This window comes from Xenopus laevis, chromosome 1L, assembly GCF_017654675.1.
Source record: "Xenopus laevis strain J_2021 chromosome 1L, Xenopus_laevis_v10.1, whole genome shotgun sequence".
Taxonomy (NCBI): domain Eukaryota; kingdom Metazoa; phylum Chordata; class Amphibia; order Anura; family Pipidae; genus Xenopus; species Xenopus laevis.
The window spans coordinates 230435811-230452067 of NC_054371.1; the positions used below are offsets into that span (position 1 = coordinate 230435811).

The 16257-nt window shown below is 46.7% G+C and overlaps 1 protein-coding gene across 3 annotated transcripts; it reads left to right on the forward strand.

Moving 5' to 3' along the window:
• Window positions 1–242: 242 nt before the first annotated feature.
• Window positions 243–14662, forward strand: dnajb5.L (DnaJ heat shock protein family (Hsp40) member B5 L homeolog). Of its 3 annotated transcripts, XM_041570443.1 has the most exons (5): window positions 243–398; window positions 7641–7850; window positions 9094–9342; window positions 11008–11609; window positions 13668–14662. In XM_041570443.1, exons 2-5 carry the CDS (start codon window positions 7712–7714, stop codon window positions 13899–13901), a joined length of 1224 nt encoding a protein of 407 aa, XP_041426377.1. In that variant the 5' UTR covers window positions 243–398; window positions 7641–7711; the 3' UTR covers window positions 13902–14662. The 3 variants fall into 3 exon arrangements, with proteins under 3 accessions (XP_041426377.1, XP_018122879.1, XP_018122885.1); XM_018267390.2 differs by lacking the exon at window positions 7641–7850; XM_018267396.2 differs by lacking the exons at window positions 243–398; window positions 7641–7850 and adding an exon at window positions 443–981.
• The last annotated feature ends 1595 nt before the right edge of the window (window positions 14663–16257 follow it).

Sequence of the window (16257 nt, forward strand, 5' to 3'; positions counted from 1 at the left end):
GAACCAGTATCCGGTGACATCACCTTCCCTCTTCCAGAACGTTCCGGCGGGATGCCTAACATTCCACACATATCCTGGCCAATCAGCAGCATGAAAGCAGGAGCCAATCAGGGCACGGAGCTCTCACGCGCTAATAGATGCTGAGACCCACGCGCTTTGTGAATTAAACTGACGGAATCCCGCCCACGCTCTTGGTACGGGCGAGTGAGTAGCGAGGATGAAATGATTGGTGGTGGGGGCGCCATAACCGGCCAATCGTAGAGAAGGAAAGGAGCATCTCTGTGACTGACGGCACGTGGGCGTGTCTAAAGTGACGTCACGGGGATTTGCTAGTTGCCGGCTCTCACTCACTCGAGCGCTTCAGTTTGGTGCTGAGGAAGGAGCCGGGCGGCAGACGGGTAAGAGAGTAGCGATATGCGCATGCGTGTATTTATGTAAAAGTCACCCTGTTCATTTGCATATCAATACCCAGCATTCCCGTCAGTGACAAACTCACCTTGTTACTTGTTCTCTGTGTCAGTGGGATCCTCGGGGGCTGTCACTGAGCTGTGCCCCCTCTCTGGTAGTGTCTGGTACATATCCTTCCAGCCCTCAGACCCCATTTGTACCCTCCATCCTGGACTCTCTGTATGTGCGTGTGGGGCCCCTCAGACTTAGGGCCACATTTACTGGTTATTCTGCTGTTTCAAGTCATTGTACTGAGGTCCCTGCTCTGAGCTCTAAATCACTAACTCTCTTATTGTGTTTGGTTTGAGCTTCCTGCATGGGGTCACAGGTCATGACACACCCTGGGGCAATTATTGGCAGAACCCAGGGTAGAATTTAGGGTACATGGGACTCTCCCCAGCTGCAGCAAAGGGGGATCCATCTGTTCAAGCTGATTGTGGCCAGTAGTCTGGGACACTTGGGCAACGCAGCCTGTGCCTTCAGGTTGGACTTCAGGTTGGACTTGGAAGGAGGATTCAATATCATCACTCACAGGTGTTGTGTCCTGGGACAGGGGGGTTTGTATCCAGTGAGAGGGGGGTATGAGCTGCTGGAGGGACAGTGTGAGAGAAGTTACTGGGGGTAAATCTGCGACTGGAGGGCAGTTATATCTGTTACTGGATCTCTGGGGTGTATTTGGGGTGACTGTTACTGTATCTCTGGGGTGTATTTGGGGTGACTGTTACTGTATCTCTGGCGTGTATTTGGGGTGACTGTTACTGTATCTCTGGGGTGTATTTGGGGTGACTGTTACTGTATTTCTGGGGTGTATTTGGGGTGACTGTTGTATCTCTGGGGTGTATTTGGGGTGTCTGTTATTGTATCTCTGGGGTGTATTTGGGGTGACTGTTACTGTATCTCTGGGGTGTATTAGGGGTTCACTGTTCTCTGGGGTGTATTTGGGACCTTGGTGATAGAATTAGGGGCAGTTATGACTGAAGGCAGGATGGATGATCTTGTGGTGGGGCATTTAGGGATCAGTATATTTGTGGGTATGGTGGTGATTAGAGGCATCGGAGATATTGTTGCCCCAGTGAGCCAGGCTTTATGTTGCCCCTACTCCCCCACCTATGGCACAGACATGGGTAATGTGTAATTATTGCTCCTCTTCAGATCTTGTTCAACTACAATTCCCAACACTGTTAGACAAGGAAGTTACAAACCCCGGCATCTGAATGAATGTATATGTTTGATTGAATGTTCCAAGGCTTAGGGTGACCTGATTAGGGTGACAAACACCCCACTTTTATGATTGGGCATCGTGGTCCCAGAGCCGGGCACAGCTGCTGCCTCCATTGTCCTCACCAGAGTTCAACACTCGTAACGTGACGGTGATTTCTCATACCGGATTCATTGATAGAGGAATCGGGGATGTACCAAGTGCAGGAAGCAGGGGAGAGGTGGCACAATCCATTCACTGGCTGGTATTCTCCTGACTGCCAAGGGGATATTTAATGGGAAGAAAAGCTCTGCGGCAACTGATTTCCCCGGAATGACAAGTGGGAGTCGACCCAGCAAGGCAAGTGCTGAGAACTCCGACTCTGTGGAATTCCTTCCCTTAATGATGGCTGAGAGCAGTGAAACAGACAATGGAAGGGACAGGGAATGATTTCTGTTCTTCATACTAATTAACCCCTTAGCTCCAGGACCCTCTGTGCAGTAGAAGTAGCAGTAGCCAATCAGCAATGTATTAACCATAGATCGGGCGAGTGAATGTTCATGCTAATGAGATTGTGGCAGAAGAGAGAAGCAGATCTCCAGCTGGCCTTGCATTGTTCTAACTGGCGGTTCTGCCCGTGTCTGACAGATGGGTCATGTGTTATACACCGGGGCCAAGCTCTCCTGGCACTCACACGCTGCCGGATTTGGATCACCCATGGGATTACGCACCAGCAAAGATGTCCAGCAACCTGCGACCCTACAAGCAGCAAATGTGGCTTTTAGATCTGTAACTACAGTTTGTCCAATCACAGCGAAACCCATTGGTTGCTTTGGGACAGTGCAGTTTAGTGAATGTAATAATAGGTTAAAACGATGGAAAACTGAATGTTCCACCTCTATGGATTTCTAGTAGGAAAACTGAAAAACCAACCAAAAAAAGACCAACTGCACCGCTGCTTAGTGGAAATAAAGAGAAAAGGCACAGGATACACCACACATAACCGATAAAACACCATTGTATTGGACAGAGCTTATATGTTATGTTGAAAGCAGTTAAAGTAAAATTATACCCCTCAAACAATGTAGGTCTCTATAAAAAGATATTGCATAAAACAGCTCATATGTAAAATCCTGCTTCATGTAAATAAACCATTTTCATTATAATATACATTTTTAGTAGTATGTGCCATTGGGTAATCATAAATAGAAAATTGCCATTTTAAAAAATACGGGCCGCCCCCTGGGATTGTATGATTCACTGCGCACACATACAAACCAAACAAACTATACTTCTTGGTCACAATGCAAGTTATACACTAAATGGCAATGTGTTGGGAGTTTCCTTAAATGAAAAGGATCTAGGGGTCTTTGTAGATAACACGTTGTCTAATTCTGGGCGGTGTCATTCTGTGGCTACTAAAGCAAATAAAGTTCTTGCATAAAAAAGGGCATTAACTCAAGGGATGAAAACATAATTATGCCTCTTTATAGGTCCCTGGTAAGGCCTCATCTGGAGTATGCAGTTCAGTTTTGGACTCCAGTCCTTAAGAGGGATATAAATGAGCTGGAGAGAGTGCAGAGACGTGCAACTAAATTGGTTAGAGGGAGGGAAGAGTTAAATTATGAGGGTAGACTGTCAAGGTTGGGGTTGTTTTCTCTGGAAAAAAGGCGCTTGCGAGGGGACATGATTAGACTTTACAAGTACATTAGAGGACATTATAGACAAATGGCAGGGGACCTTTTTACCCATAAAGTGGATCACCGTACCAGAGGCCTCCCCTTCAGACTAGAAGAAAAGAACTTTCATTTGAAGCAACGTAGAGGGTTCTTCACAGTCAGGACAGTGAGGTTGTGGAATGCACTGCCGGGTGATGTTGTGATGCTGATTCAGTTAATGCCTTTAAGAATGGCTTGGATGATTTTTTGGACAGACATAATATTAAAGGCTATTGTGATACTAAACTCTATAGTTAATATAGGTATGGGTATATAGAATTTTAATTAAAAGTAGGGAGGGGTGTGTGTATGGATGCTGGGTTTTCATTTGGAGGGGTTGAACTTGATGGACTTTGTCTTTTTTCAACCCAATTTAACTATGTAACTATGTAACTATGTAACTATGTAACTATGTAACTATGTAACATGAGTCAATTAACAGACAAAGTTCTGTCTTTTGCTTCCACACTTCTTCCTGTTACAGTTAGAGCTGCAGTATTTCTGGTCAGGTGATCTCTTCCTGTTACAGTTAGAGCTGCAGTATTTCTGGTCAGGTGATCTCTTCCTGTTACAGTTAGAGCTGCAGTATTTCTGGTCAGGTGATCTCTTCCTGTTACAGTTAGAGCTGCAGTATTTCTGGTCAGGTGATCTCTTCCTGTTACAGTTAGAGCTGCAGTATTTCTGGTCAGGTGATCTCTTCCTATTACAGTTAGAGCTGCAGTATTTCTGGTCAGGTGATCTCTTCCTGTTACACTTAGAGCTGCAGTATTTATGGTCAGGTGATCTTTTCCTGTTACAGTTAGAGCTGCAGTATTTCTGGTCGGGTGACCTCTTCCTGTTACAGTTAGAGCTGCAGTATTTCTGGTCAGGTGATCTCTTCCTGTTACAGTTAGAGTTGCAGTATTTCTGGTCAGGTGATCTCTTCCTGTTACACTTAGAGCTGCAGTATTTCTGGTCAGGTGATCTTTTCCTGTTACAGTTAGAGCTGCAGTATTTCTGGTCGGGTGACCTCTTCCTGTTACAGTTAGAGCTGCAGTATTTCTGGTCAGGTGATCTCTTCCTGTTACAGTTAGAGCTGCAGTATTTCTGGTTAGGTGATCTCTGAGGCAGCACACAGACCATCAAGCAATGGTGGCTCAAGGCAAGAGATGTAAAATGGAATACTTACTTAAATATATATTCCAGTTTGATAAGATTCTTTAATATGCCACTTAATATGATATAAACTATCTGTTGTTAAAGTATTCATTTTGGGGGCATAGTTTTCCTTTAAGTAGACAACATACAAGGCATTTGATCATTGCTAAATACAATCCAAAATTAAATATTGTTGTTAGAAACAGAATTGCTTCTGCCATGTCCTCCTTCATAGAAGCTTTTAACTCTGATTATTTAAAGTTATTAGGAGTCGGAGTCAGTACATTTTTGCAGACTCCAGATACCCAAAATTGCTTCCAACTCCACAGCTCTGCTGCTTTCAGTAGTTTAACTGGAGTTTGCATATAAGATAATTAGGGATGCGCCAAGTACACTTTTTGGGATTTGGCCCAATCCCCGACTCCTTTGTGAAAGATTGGGCTGAATCCTAATCCTTGCATATGCAAATTAGGGGCGGGAGATGAAAAAGTGGGGAAAAAAATGTTTTTACTTCCTTGTTTTGTGACGAAAAGTCATGTGATTCTATCCCGCCCCTAATTTTACATGTTCAAATTAGGATTCGGCCATGCAGAAGGTATGGGAGGAATCCGAATCCTGCTGAAAAAGACCGAATCCTGGATTCAGTGCATCCCTAAAGCTTATTGCTGACTGGGTGCCAGGGTTTTGCAGATTTATTAATGTATTCATTATCATCAAGATAATTAAGTGCCGTGATTTCTGTGACCTGTCAGATTTCATTGAAATAGAATTGGACCTAAAGGCTGACATTCTGTAGGGTCACAAGCCTGGCACAGGAGAAATAGGTGGGAGAACATTTATGCTTCACCTTCTCCCTCCTCTACGGAATTTCTCAAAGTCGCCTGTTTCTCGCCGCAGGTTGATTCATGGGCCTAATTATATCTGTTCTTGGATAGATGAGTCCTGGTCTCCTTTGGGAGCCTCCAATCAGCCGCAAGCACAAAGTGCCAATGTGATGAGCTGGGGGGGGGGGTAACAAAAGACGTTTCCTCTTTCCGCCCCCCTGTATTCCCTGCCGTGATATAAATAGAGATCTCTCCGGAGCGGCAGCCACACAATGTACTCGCTGCTTATGGCCCCATCATAGGGCAGGAGGGCTCCCAGCTGGCTGACACACGCCACATGCACGCCTGGAATCTCTGAACTCATTGGATTGGACTGTCAGTGAGGAATCAGGGAGTAGTCTTGGCCAGCTTGTTAAAGGGGAAATACACCTATTCTGCCTATAGACAAAGATGAACTCTAATTCCTGTGTCAGTACCACTGTGTGTGTTACCAGACTGAGACTGTGATATCTATACTTGTTGCCACTAGGTGGCGCTTTTCTAGTGACGCCAAGCCATATGGTTGCACCCAATTTTATGTTACACTCAATACAGAGAAGGGGGGTGGTATTTATCAACAAAGAGTTCGGCTCCTCCGTAAACTGCTACCAGCTGGCGCCTGCCTTTGAGTTGGCCTTGATGAGAAGGGATTTGGGGGGGCGAGGAGGAAGGTAATGGAATGACAGGGGGAGGATTCTCTGGTGACTCTGAGTGGATCAGTTCTATTCTGCCTCCCACACACTTGGCTCTGGTACAGAACGTTCCCAGTACAATGACACGCGGGGACTGCGAGACAAAAAGACTTGTCGTTGGCATCACATGCCCCCCCATATGACTTTCCTTTATATTGAGCCCCCCATGCTATCTTTCTGCACATGTATACATTTACCCTAATGTATCAGCAGCTATTAAGTGTTTCACCCTTTAAGTACCAGCGTTCATGGAATCTAGGGGAGATGAATCGGAAGTACCAGCCTTACCGAACCCCATGGGGGTGCCAATGCAAAGCCCAGTGGCAGTTGTGTTCTCTGCAGAGATGATGAAAGTGCAAAAGCCTATGATGTCATGAGTCACTCAGCCAATCAGAGCAATGGCACAGCCTTTGGCAATGAAGAACTGGGGCCCCATACGACCGGGGCCCCAACTGCACAGTCTCTGGCCTCCCCATGTTAGTGTGGGTTTGAGTGCACACGGGCCTCTCTCTGTGCAGGGTTTGCTGAGTGGGCAGGAATAGGGGCAGCCGTGCGTGACACCGACCCATTAACACCTTGTGACATGGCAGCTCACACTTACTCTGACACCCTGACCTATAGCCAACAATTTGCACCATGTCTCTTTTTCTTTTAACCTCTACACAAAACCCCAGTGCTGAGCAGAATCCGATCCCCCGTCTGGCGTCCCCCCAGAACAATAAAACTCGTCTGCTGAGCTTGCCCTTTCCATCTAGAATCCCCCGGACTGTGCACAGTGGGCCTGCCCTCCTGACTGCCCTTTGTGCTCTACAGATTGTGCCATGGAAAGGGCTGGGGGAGCTGAGCATGTCAATAAGCATCAACACCGTGTAAGCTCTTCAGAGCAAATGCCACAGGTGTTGAGTAGAGTTAATATTTTGAGTTGGCCACAAGGCTGGCACTTGCCCCCTGCATTCCCCGTACACTCAGGGCAGGATGGTGAGACGAAGCATGTGCACTCGGATCTATATTTAGTTCTCCCAAGGGTATTTTGGTCACTTCCCTGTGGGACAGGAATCCGGATACTTTCCAGCTGGAGGTACAACCCCAGCATTTCCCAGGGTCCTGTGGCTGTCAGGGGATGCTGGGAGTTGCAGCCTCATAAATAAGTACAGATTAAGAATGTCAAGTGCAAAGAAGCCTCTTCAACTGTCAGTTTCTTTCCATTCGTCCTGTGTCACCGCTCATCCATTTTCCATTCATTGCTTTCCCCACGTCCAGAAGTTGCATACAGAGTCCCACTCTCATCATAAGAAGAATATGAACATGTCTCTGAGCTGAGCCCTTTAAATATTACGGTATCACGTTAATTTTCTCCCGCCAATCACCGGGACGCTTCTAGTTAAAGGGGAAGTGGTCATAAGTCTATATCTTAAAGGAGTGTGACCTCCATCCAATTATCACATGAATATTCTGCCATGTCTTGTGACCTGTTGTCTTCTCGTTTTGGTCAGTTCCGCCATTTTCATGTCCCACCCCATCTCCAGCAACATTCCAGAAACTTGTGCGACTCCTTCTCAGCCTGAGCCGCTGTCTTTCCCATTAGATGTCCACTTAAAAGGAAACCTGCGACTCAGTTCTCTGGGGGGACCGGCGGAGCCCGCAGGCCTCAACGTCATGTTTAAGTGTGAAAAACGGCAAAAAGTCGGCAACGAGTTCTTTGTCAAGTCTATTGGCGACGGCGCCGCTGAGAAGCGCAGGACCACGTTTTTCAGAGTTGGTATCAGCTTAGGGATAGTCTCTGCACATTTTGGGGGTAGGTATATTGGGAGGGGGGGATTCAGTTGTGCATGTGCTGTTTGTCGTGTGCTAGTTGTGTTAGTAAAGTGCAAGTGGACAGCACCAATATAGTGTAAGGTGCACGTCTAACAAGCACTCGTAGCTCATTGGGTGTATGTGCTTGGAATTAAGGTGGTCATAGATGCACTGACAATATCCTACCAAATTAATTTTCGGATGATATTCAGTGCATGTATGGTGGGAGACGAGCCGACCAATATCGACAGAAGACTTGGTTGGCTCATCATTTTGATCTGGCGACTTTGAAGAGACCCAAACATGGGCCGTTGTTAGTGCTGAATGGTCAGATACAGGTAGAATTATATTGTTTCTATATGTATATCTGATGACTCCGCTCTACACGTGTCTATTGAAACGAACAATCTTTCTTGGAAACATCTTTTCCAGGAAAGATCGTAATTGTTACGTCTATGGCCACCTTAAGGGGGGTCGATTTGCTCCCATTTTGGTGCATAGCTTATTAAAGGGAATTTCTGATTTGATGATTATACCCCCCGCCCTCTGAGAGGGTCTTTCAGCCAACTAGAATGTTGATTTCCCTATTCTCATGTGAGATTTGCGATCAGAAGAAAGTGATTGGGCGTTATTGCGTTCAGCAACCCAAGGAGTCCCCTCTTTGCTCCATTTACTGCTTGTGTTCCAACCAGCCACAAGCCAAACTCACACACAAGCCACAAGTGGCTCTCACATCCATCTCCATAAGAACTAGGGCCTCTTATTGATCATAAAACCTCATGCCATGAGCCACTCTCAGACTAGAACACTCTCATTAGATGGACTCGCGTAGGTTGTGATGAAAGTCATTATTAAGTGAGAGCTGTTGACTCAATGATTCTGTATTCTCCCTGGAGAGCACTTACCTTCCCAGTCATTAATGGGGGTATCTGAGCAAGGTGCTGACTCAGCAGATAAAGCGAATTTGGCCTCCACTCACTCCCTAATCACATGCTTAGTGCCTCTTCTGTTAACCTATGGTTGGCCGTGCATGCCCAGGCAACTACTACTCCTTTACAGACACAGAAACTAAGTTCTTCCTGTAGTGCTGCCGTTATTATTGGTGGGCCCCGGGCTTCCATGGCCTTTAACCTTAGTTGTCAAGTTAGGGATATTAATGTCTCGTCCTATTGTGTAAGTGTCCGTTGGCAGCAGTCACGGCTGAACTGGGGAACTGACGGACAAAATGTTTTTCTTACCCCCAGGGACAAGGATTCTCGACCAGAAACCCCACACGTTGGACATGGGGAAGGATTACTACAAGATTTTGGGGCTCACCTCTGGTGCCAACGAGGATGAGATCAAGAAGGCGTATCGCAAGATGGCGCTGAAATACCATCCAGACAAGAACAAAGATGCCAACGCGGAGGACAAGTTTAAGGAGATCGCCGAGGCCTATGATGTTCTGAGCGACCCCAAGAAAAGGGCTGTGTACGACCAGTATGGGGAGGAAGGTGAGAACGTAGCTCCATGTGTGTCCTGATGTACCTACTGCTCCATATTCCTGTATAAACCCATGGGAAGGGCGGCCATATTGTCTCCCTTAGACAGGAATGTTCTGGCCACACAATAAACTGTACCCTTACAGTGTGCCCAGAACATTCCCTCTCTGTGTATTTGAAGTGGCCCATTAATGGGACCATTATGTCTCGTCCTCTGCAGGGAGGGAGCAGGCCAGCACTTAGTTATTAATAACTGGGCAGCCGCTGCTAAACTGGATCACTAAGGACTTATTTGTACCGAACGGCCGCACTGTTTATACTGGGGGAGCAGCTCAGCCAAGTCTGTGCCCCCCTCCCAAACCAGTCAGTGCAGATTATAGAGAATAACCCTTGGCTCACTCACAGGATACACTGGCCTGAACATTCTAGGAAATGGATCAGAATTGAACCCTGATGTCAGGATCAGGTACCAGGCAGCGTTACAGGCATTAAAGACAATTATTAGATCATCTCTATTTTGGTCCATTATATCCACATATAACTCGACTGACAGGGTAAAGTGAAAACATTTTGTCATTGCCTTTTCAATTTGAAATGTGCAGTAAATTAATTTCTGTTCCATGTTCAGTTCCTTGTCCAGTGTAAAGGGCAGAATCAGTGAGGCCACTGGGACAAATACAGCTGCCATAAAGCAGGGCACGACTGCTGCTTACAATGGGGATCAGATAGGATCTGTGCAGCCACTGGGACAGAATGTTCTGTTATACAGATAGCTAGAATCTCAGCTGCCATAAAGCAGGACAGGACTGCTGCTTACAATGGGGATCAGATAGGATCTGTGCAGCCACTGGGACAGAATGTTCTGTTATACAGATAGCTAGAATCTCAGCTGCCATAAAGCAGGACAGGACTGCTGCTTACAATGGGGATCAGATAGGATCTGTGCAGCCACTGGGACAGAATGTTCTGTTATACAGATAGCTAGAATCTCAGCTGCCATAAAGCAGGACAGGACTGCTGCTTACAATGGGGATCAGATAGGATCTGTGCAGCCACTGGGACAGAATGTTCTGTTATACAGATAGCTAGAATCTCAGCTGCCATAAAGCAGGACAGGACTGTTGCTTACAATGGGGATCAGATAGGATCTGTGCAGCCACTGGGACAGAATGTTCTGTTATACAGATAGCTAGAATCTCAGCTGCCATAAAGCAGGACAGGACTGCTGCTTACAATGGGGATCAGATAGGATCTGTGCAGCCACTGGGACAGAATGTTCTGTTATACAGATAGCTAGAATCTCAGCTGCCATAAAGCAGGACAGGACTGCTGCTTACAATGGGGATCAGATAGGATCTGTGCAGCCACTGGGACAGAATGTTCTGTTATACAGATAGCTAGAATCTCAGCTGCCATAAAGCAGGACAGGACTGCTGCTTACAATGGGGATCAGATAGGATCTGTGCAGCCACTGGGACAGAATGTTCTGTTATACAGATAGCTAGAATCTCAGCTGCCATAAAGCAGGACAGGACTGCTGCTTGGGGATCAGAAAGGATCTGTGATGCAATGATCGTTAGAATCTCAGCTATAAAGCCCACTTTTTTGCTTAAGATTCTAATTATGCCAAATAACATCACATCTGTAATTCTCCATCTTGTTTTCCCTTTTGCACAGGACTAAAGACAGGAGGTGGATCTTCTGGTAATACCGGCAGCTCTTTCCACTACACTTTCCATGGCGACCCTCACGCCACATTCGCATCTTTCTTTGGCGGAGCCAATCCCTTCGATATCTTTTTTGGCTCCGGCCGTTCCCGGATGTCGAACGGGTTTGACCACGAAGACATGGACATCGATGAAGATGAGGACGACGTGTTTGGGGGATTCAGCCGGTTTGGTTTCGGTGGTGTCAATGGGTTTCACAAGCGGCACCAGGATCAGCTGCATTCTCGGCGTAAAGTGCAGGACCCCCCTGTGGTGCACGAGCTAAAAGTGTCCTTGGAGGAGATCTATCACGGCTGCAACAAACGCATGAAGATTACGAGGCGGCGGTTAAACCCTGACGGCCGCACGGTGAGAACTGAGGACAAGATCCTTAATGTGGTTATTAAGAAGGGCTGGAAGGAGGGGACCAAGATCACCTTCCCAAAGGAGGGAGACGCCACTTCAGAGAACATCCCAGCAGACATTGTGTTCCTACTCAAGGACAAGCCTCACGGGCTCTTCAAGCGGGACGGCTCCAACATCGTGTACTCGGCCAAGATCACATTGAAAGAGGTGAGTGAGCGCCCATGTTGCTTAGTGCCTTCACATGAGGTCAGTTTAACCATTTCCCAGCAGCCTTAGTATAGTCCTGGTGCCAGGCCAAACTAGCAGCTGCGTGGCACATCTGTGTTGGATCTATTAGCAGTAGTCCAAGGGCAATGGCAAATGGGGAGGTGGGACTACAACTCCCAGCACCCCGCTGATGACAGTTAGGAGTTATTCTATAAAAGGATACGGTACTTCCCCTCTGGCCATGGAGAGCGGATATGGTTCATTATCTGGGGGTGTCGGGTTATCTCTGGGGAACGTTATAGAGACTTGACAGTATCCGTCACACGTTATTGGTGGTTTGGATCAAGTTCTGACCTCACGATAAAGCAAAACAGTCCGGGTCACTGCACCCAAAGTCTGCTATTGGCAGAGCCATTTAAGGGCCACAGAGGAGAATTCACAATCTGTCTGGAAACATTCGGGCCCCTCTCTCCTCTCCTTTCCTCTCCCCATCTGCTCCGCAGAGAATTCCTATCTGAGCTAATAAAAGCAAAATGTATTTTTATCAGGAGCTTCTGGGGATTCTGTGCTTGTGGCCCACCTCTCCCACGTGCGGCTAAAGTCGTACAGAACACTGTGCCCTTCCTGCATTTAAAGCTACGGTTCTGCCTTTTCTGCAAGCAGAAGTCACTGACGGGGGTGGAGACCATTCAGTTATGTGGAACTACGTATCCCAGCAGCCTGAGCTGATATTCAGTGAAGCCCCAATATGATTATATAGAAGTTTAGAGACAGACATTGACGGTGTCTGATTTATGCTTTGGGTTTATGGGAGGTGCCGGGTGCAGAGTGTTTGTTGGACAGTGAAGGCTTCTGGGTTGATAGAGTTAATTGCTTGTTGTCCTGGATGTGATCATTACTGAGGATATTGTGGGATATTGACTTGCTCAGCTGCTGCGTCTCCTAATGGATCCTTATGGGCTTTCACTATCGCTGGCACAGCAAGAAATTCCAGTAATAAGATCCGGGAGGTTCTTGTGTGGGTGTCCACGAGTGCTGCTGTATTACAGGCACATTAAGCACGGGAGTTAGGGGATTTGCTGGGAGTTGCAAGACCAGTATATACCAAAAGGATCGTACACAATCGACTGGTCTGTAAATCCTCCCGTGTTATTAATGCAGGGGGCTGAGCAGAGGGCATGGTCGGGGTTGCCCTGTGGGAAACTGGCAGCTATGATAGGCCAGCAATAGGTTGCTAAGAATGCTGGGATATGTAGTTGCATCTCTGCCAGTAACCCAAGAATATTGCCTTCCTTTAACCCCCTCCAACCCTTAATATCTTAAAGAGATTGAGCAAAGGTGGAGTGAGCTGTGCCGTTAAAGGTGAGCGGTGCCCGCTCTGTGCCAGGGAGTGGGTGATGGGCACCAGGCTTCCTTGCCATATTTAGCTCTTTGGTTCCTTTCCAGGAATAGACTGGCTGCAACTGTCAGTTCCCCTGGGTGTCAGGCTCTAATGACAAGGTGTCCTTCCTCCGTCTCTACTGGCCCTGAGCCACTTTAACCTTCTCACACCCCCCTCATGGCTGGGTTTATTGGAGAGGGGCCCCTGGTAGTGAAGGGAAGCTGGGTCCATATTAAAGGGGCAACACATCATATCAATGTACAACAATATCCTGCTGTATATAGGGCTGCTGAGCACAATATGGCACCTAGTGTATAAACTGTGTACTTTTTCACTTACACTTTTTCTTATTTGGGCCCCTGGAAATGATGCAGGTTTTTCCTGGATAACAGAAATAGGTGAGAATAAAGGACACACTGGATTCCTTGGTGGAACAGCAGCTGTTCCCATGGGGGTTAAACAAACCCATAAATCAGGCTCCTGTCTGATAACTGGGTCAGGGAAACGCAGGCTCCTTTATGAAGGGGATTGGTAGGGTGTATATACTATATACCATGGATGGGGGGGGGAATTAAAGAGACAGCGCTGTGGATATGTGGGCTCATTATATATACAATAATAATAAATCCAGTGCTGTATCCAATAACATGATCTGTGTCCCTTCTCTCCTTGTCCAGGCTCTGTGCGGCTGCACCATAAACATTCCCACCATCGACGGGCGCGTCATCCCCCTGCCTTGTAGTGATGTCATCAAGCCTGGTGCTGTGAAACGACTGCGGGGCGAGGGGCTGCCCTTCCCCAAAGTGCCCAATCAGAGGGGGGACCTTATCGTAGAGTTTCAAGTGCGCTTCCCCGACAGAATACCTCAGCCCACCCGGGAACTCCTCAAACAGCACCTGCCCGGTTCCTAGTGGCTATGGGGGTCCCTGTGGGCAAAGCAATACGTTACTGACCGGTGCCAAGTCCTCATGCTGAAACTCTCTCCACTCACGGAGCCAAAACCTCTGGTTTGTTTGTACTGCTGTCTGCCTTCTCCGACCTTCACTCTATGCAGAAGTCCTCTCCACCCGGGACAATGGAACAAGAACGTTGTCCTCAAACGTGACCCTGTAACTGTGGAACTGGAATGATATTTCTGAAAGTACCGGAACGTTACCCTTGAGATGTTGTAAGTGGAACTGGAACGATAACCTTGAGATGTTGGAACTGGAACGTTACCCTTGAGATGTTAGAACTGGAACGTTACCCTTGAGATGTTGGAACTGGAACGTTACCCTTGAGATGTTGGAACCCGAACTTTACCCTTGAGATGTTGGAGCTGGAACGTTACCCTTGAGATTTTGCAACTGGAACGCTATCCTTGAGATGTTGGAACTGGAACGTTACCCTTGAAACACCGGTTCCGGGACTTTATTCCTGGTGTGTCCCATGCGTTACCTCTGTCGGAGCCAAACAGGTCACTTCTCAACATCACAACTGCCTATAACTCAAGGATTTGGACAGGTCCCTCTGACAAAAACAGACAATTTTAATGATTTTTAATTGTGACACAGACTTAATGTAAATGTTAGAATTTTTCTTTTTTAAAAGCAGTTTGTAAATATAATTTAAATTTGGCCGGAAATTTTACCATTTCTACTGACTGAGCCGAAATAAAAGAGAAAGGATCCTAGATTTTCCATTGACTTGTTCACCTGTGGGAAGAGCTTGGGTGTGTATGTGTTCAATGGGAATAAATGTGCCTCTCTAGTGCCTGTGTGTGTTGCTCTGGCCAGCAGAGGGCGCTTGTGTGTAAGGAACGTGTTTGATACTCAAGGTTTTTGGGTTGTACAAAATGTAAATCGAATATAATAGCACTTTTATGAGAACTGGATTCCCTGTTGCCTGGGAATATTTCACTTACTCCCAAAATGATAAATTTCCTTCTTGTTTCCACTGAGCCTTCCACTGTTTAGTCAGTCACATCCCTCACAGTGTGACCTTCCCAGTGCAGTCTCACATTATTCTTAGTAATTCTGACTCACCAACTCGTGGACAACTACCATTCAACTTCCATTTTGCCCACACAGACCTGGTCCTACAATGGGGTTCCCATGCTCCTTGGATTTAACTGGAGCTCCAGCCTCTCCAAAGTTACAAGTGAGTCTGATTTCAGGCTGGTCTTATGTCATTCTAGATCTTGACACACCTAGAACCAAGAACCAGGCTCTGGGCATCTGGATTGATGGCATTTCAGAAGATGTTTTGTGTCGTTCTGCTAAATTATAGTCAGGGGAACGTCAGTCTGTGTAATGTCACAGGAAAAGTAGGTGCATCTCATCCAGCACCCTCCAGCCTGTAAAGGAGCATCTCAAGGGCTGCTCCTCCTTTGCCCCCTGGGTAAAACTATCAGGGTAATTAGAAGTCTGTGGTTGATAATATATATATCAATAACACTCCCAGTAGCTTTGGCTGTTGGACTGTGTACCCCGAGAACAAGTGGAAGGCATCAGGTTGGGCTCCCCCTGCCTTCGTGCCCCTCATCTTATCTATTGTTGGCATCTTGTTCAATTGTCACCATCCTGCCAGCTATCGTCTTGTCCTGCTTTATCCAATCCACTGATCTTCCTATAAAACCCATGGTTCTGGGGGCGTGGCCTCTATTTGCCCTCCCCCAACTGAACCAAATAGGGGGGCAATGTCTGATTGAAACTCTTGATCGTTGGCACTTTGGCCCCACCCCTTATTGAACAATAAGTTTTTTCAAAAGCCGGTGCAATTGCTGCAATTCCATTGGTGCATGTGTGGACTCATCATTACATGACTTGGAGCTTCATTTCCCCAGCCATAGAGATCTTTCCCAAATGCTACCCTGGGTGTGGCCAAACTCATTGGGGCTCATTTATACACACTGGGCAGTAACTCATGGCAACCAATCTTCTTTTTATTTGCATTAAAAGGTTTCATTTGTTTCAGGTTCCATTGTTTTATTGTCTGTGATCTTGGTTTCACCTTCAGAAATCATTCAATGGCAGATCTTCTTGTCTTGGACTAACAATTATCTGGAATCTGAAATCAAATTTGTTCCTCGCTATTGAGCCACCATTGGGCTGCCAAGACCCTCATAACAAGGTTACAGATATATAGAAACATTGGGATGTCACCCTGCTATAGTTCCAGGGGTACCCAGGGCACAAATAAGCACTCACCCCAAATCTCCCCCTAACTGACCTTCAGACTGGGCCCCCTTAGCTCATAACAAGGTTACAGATATATAGAAACATTGGG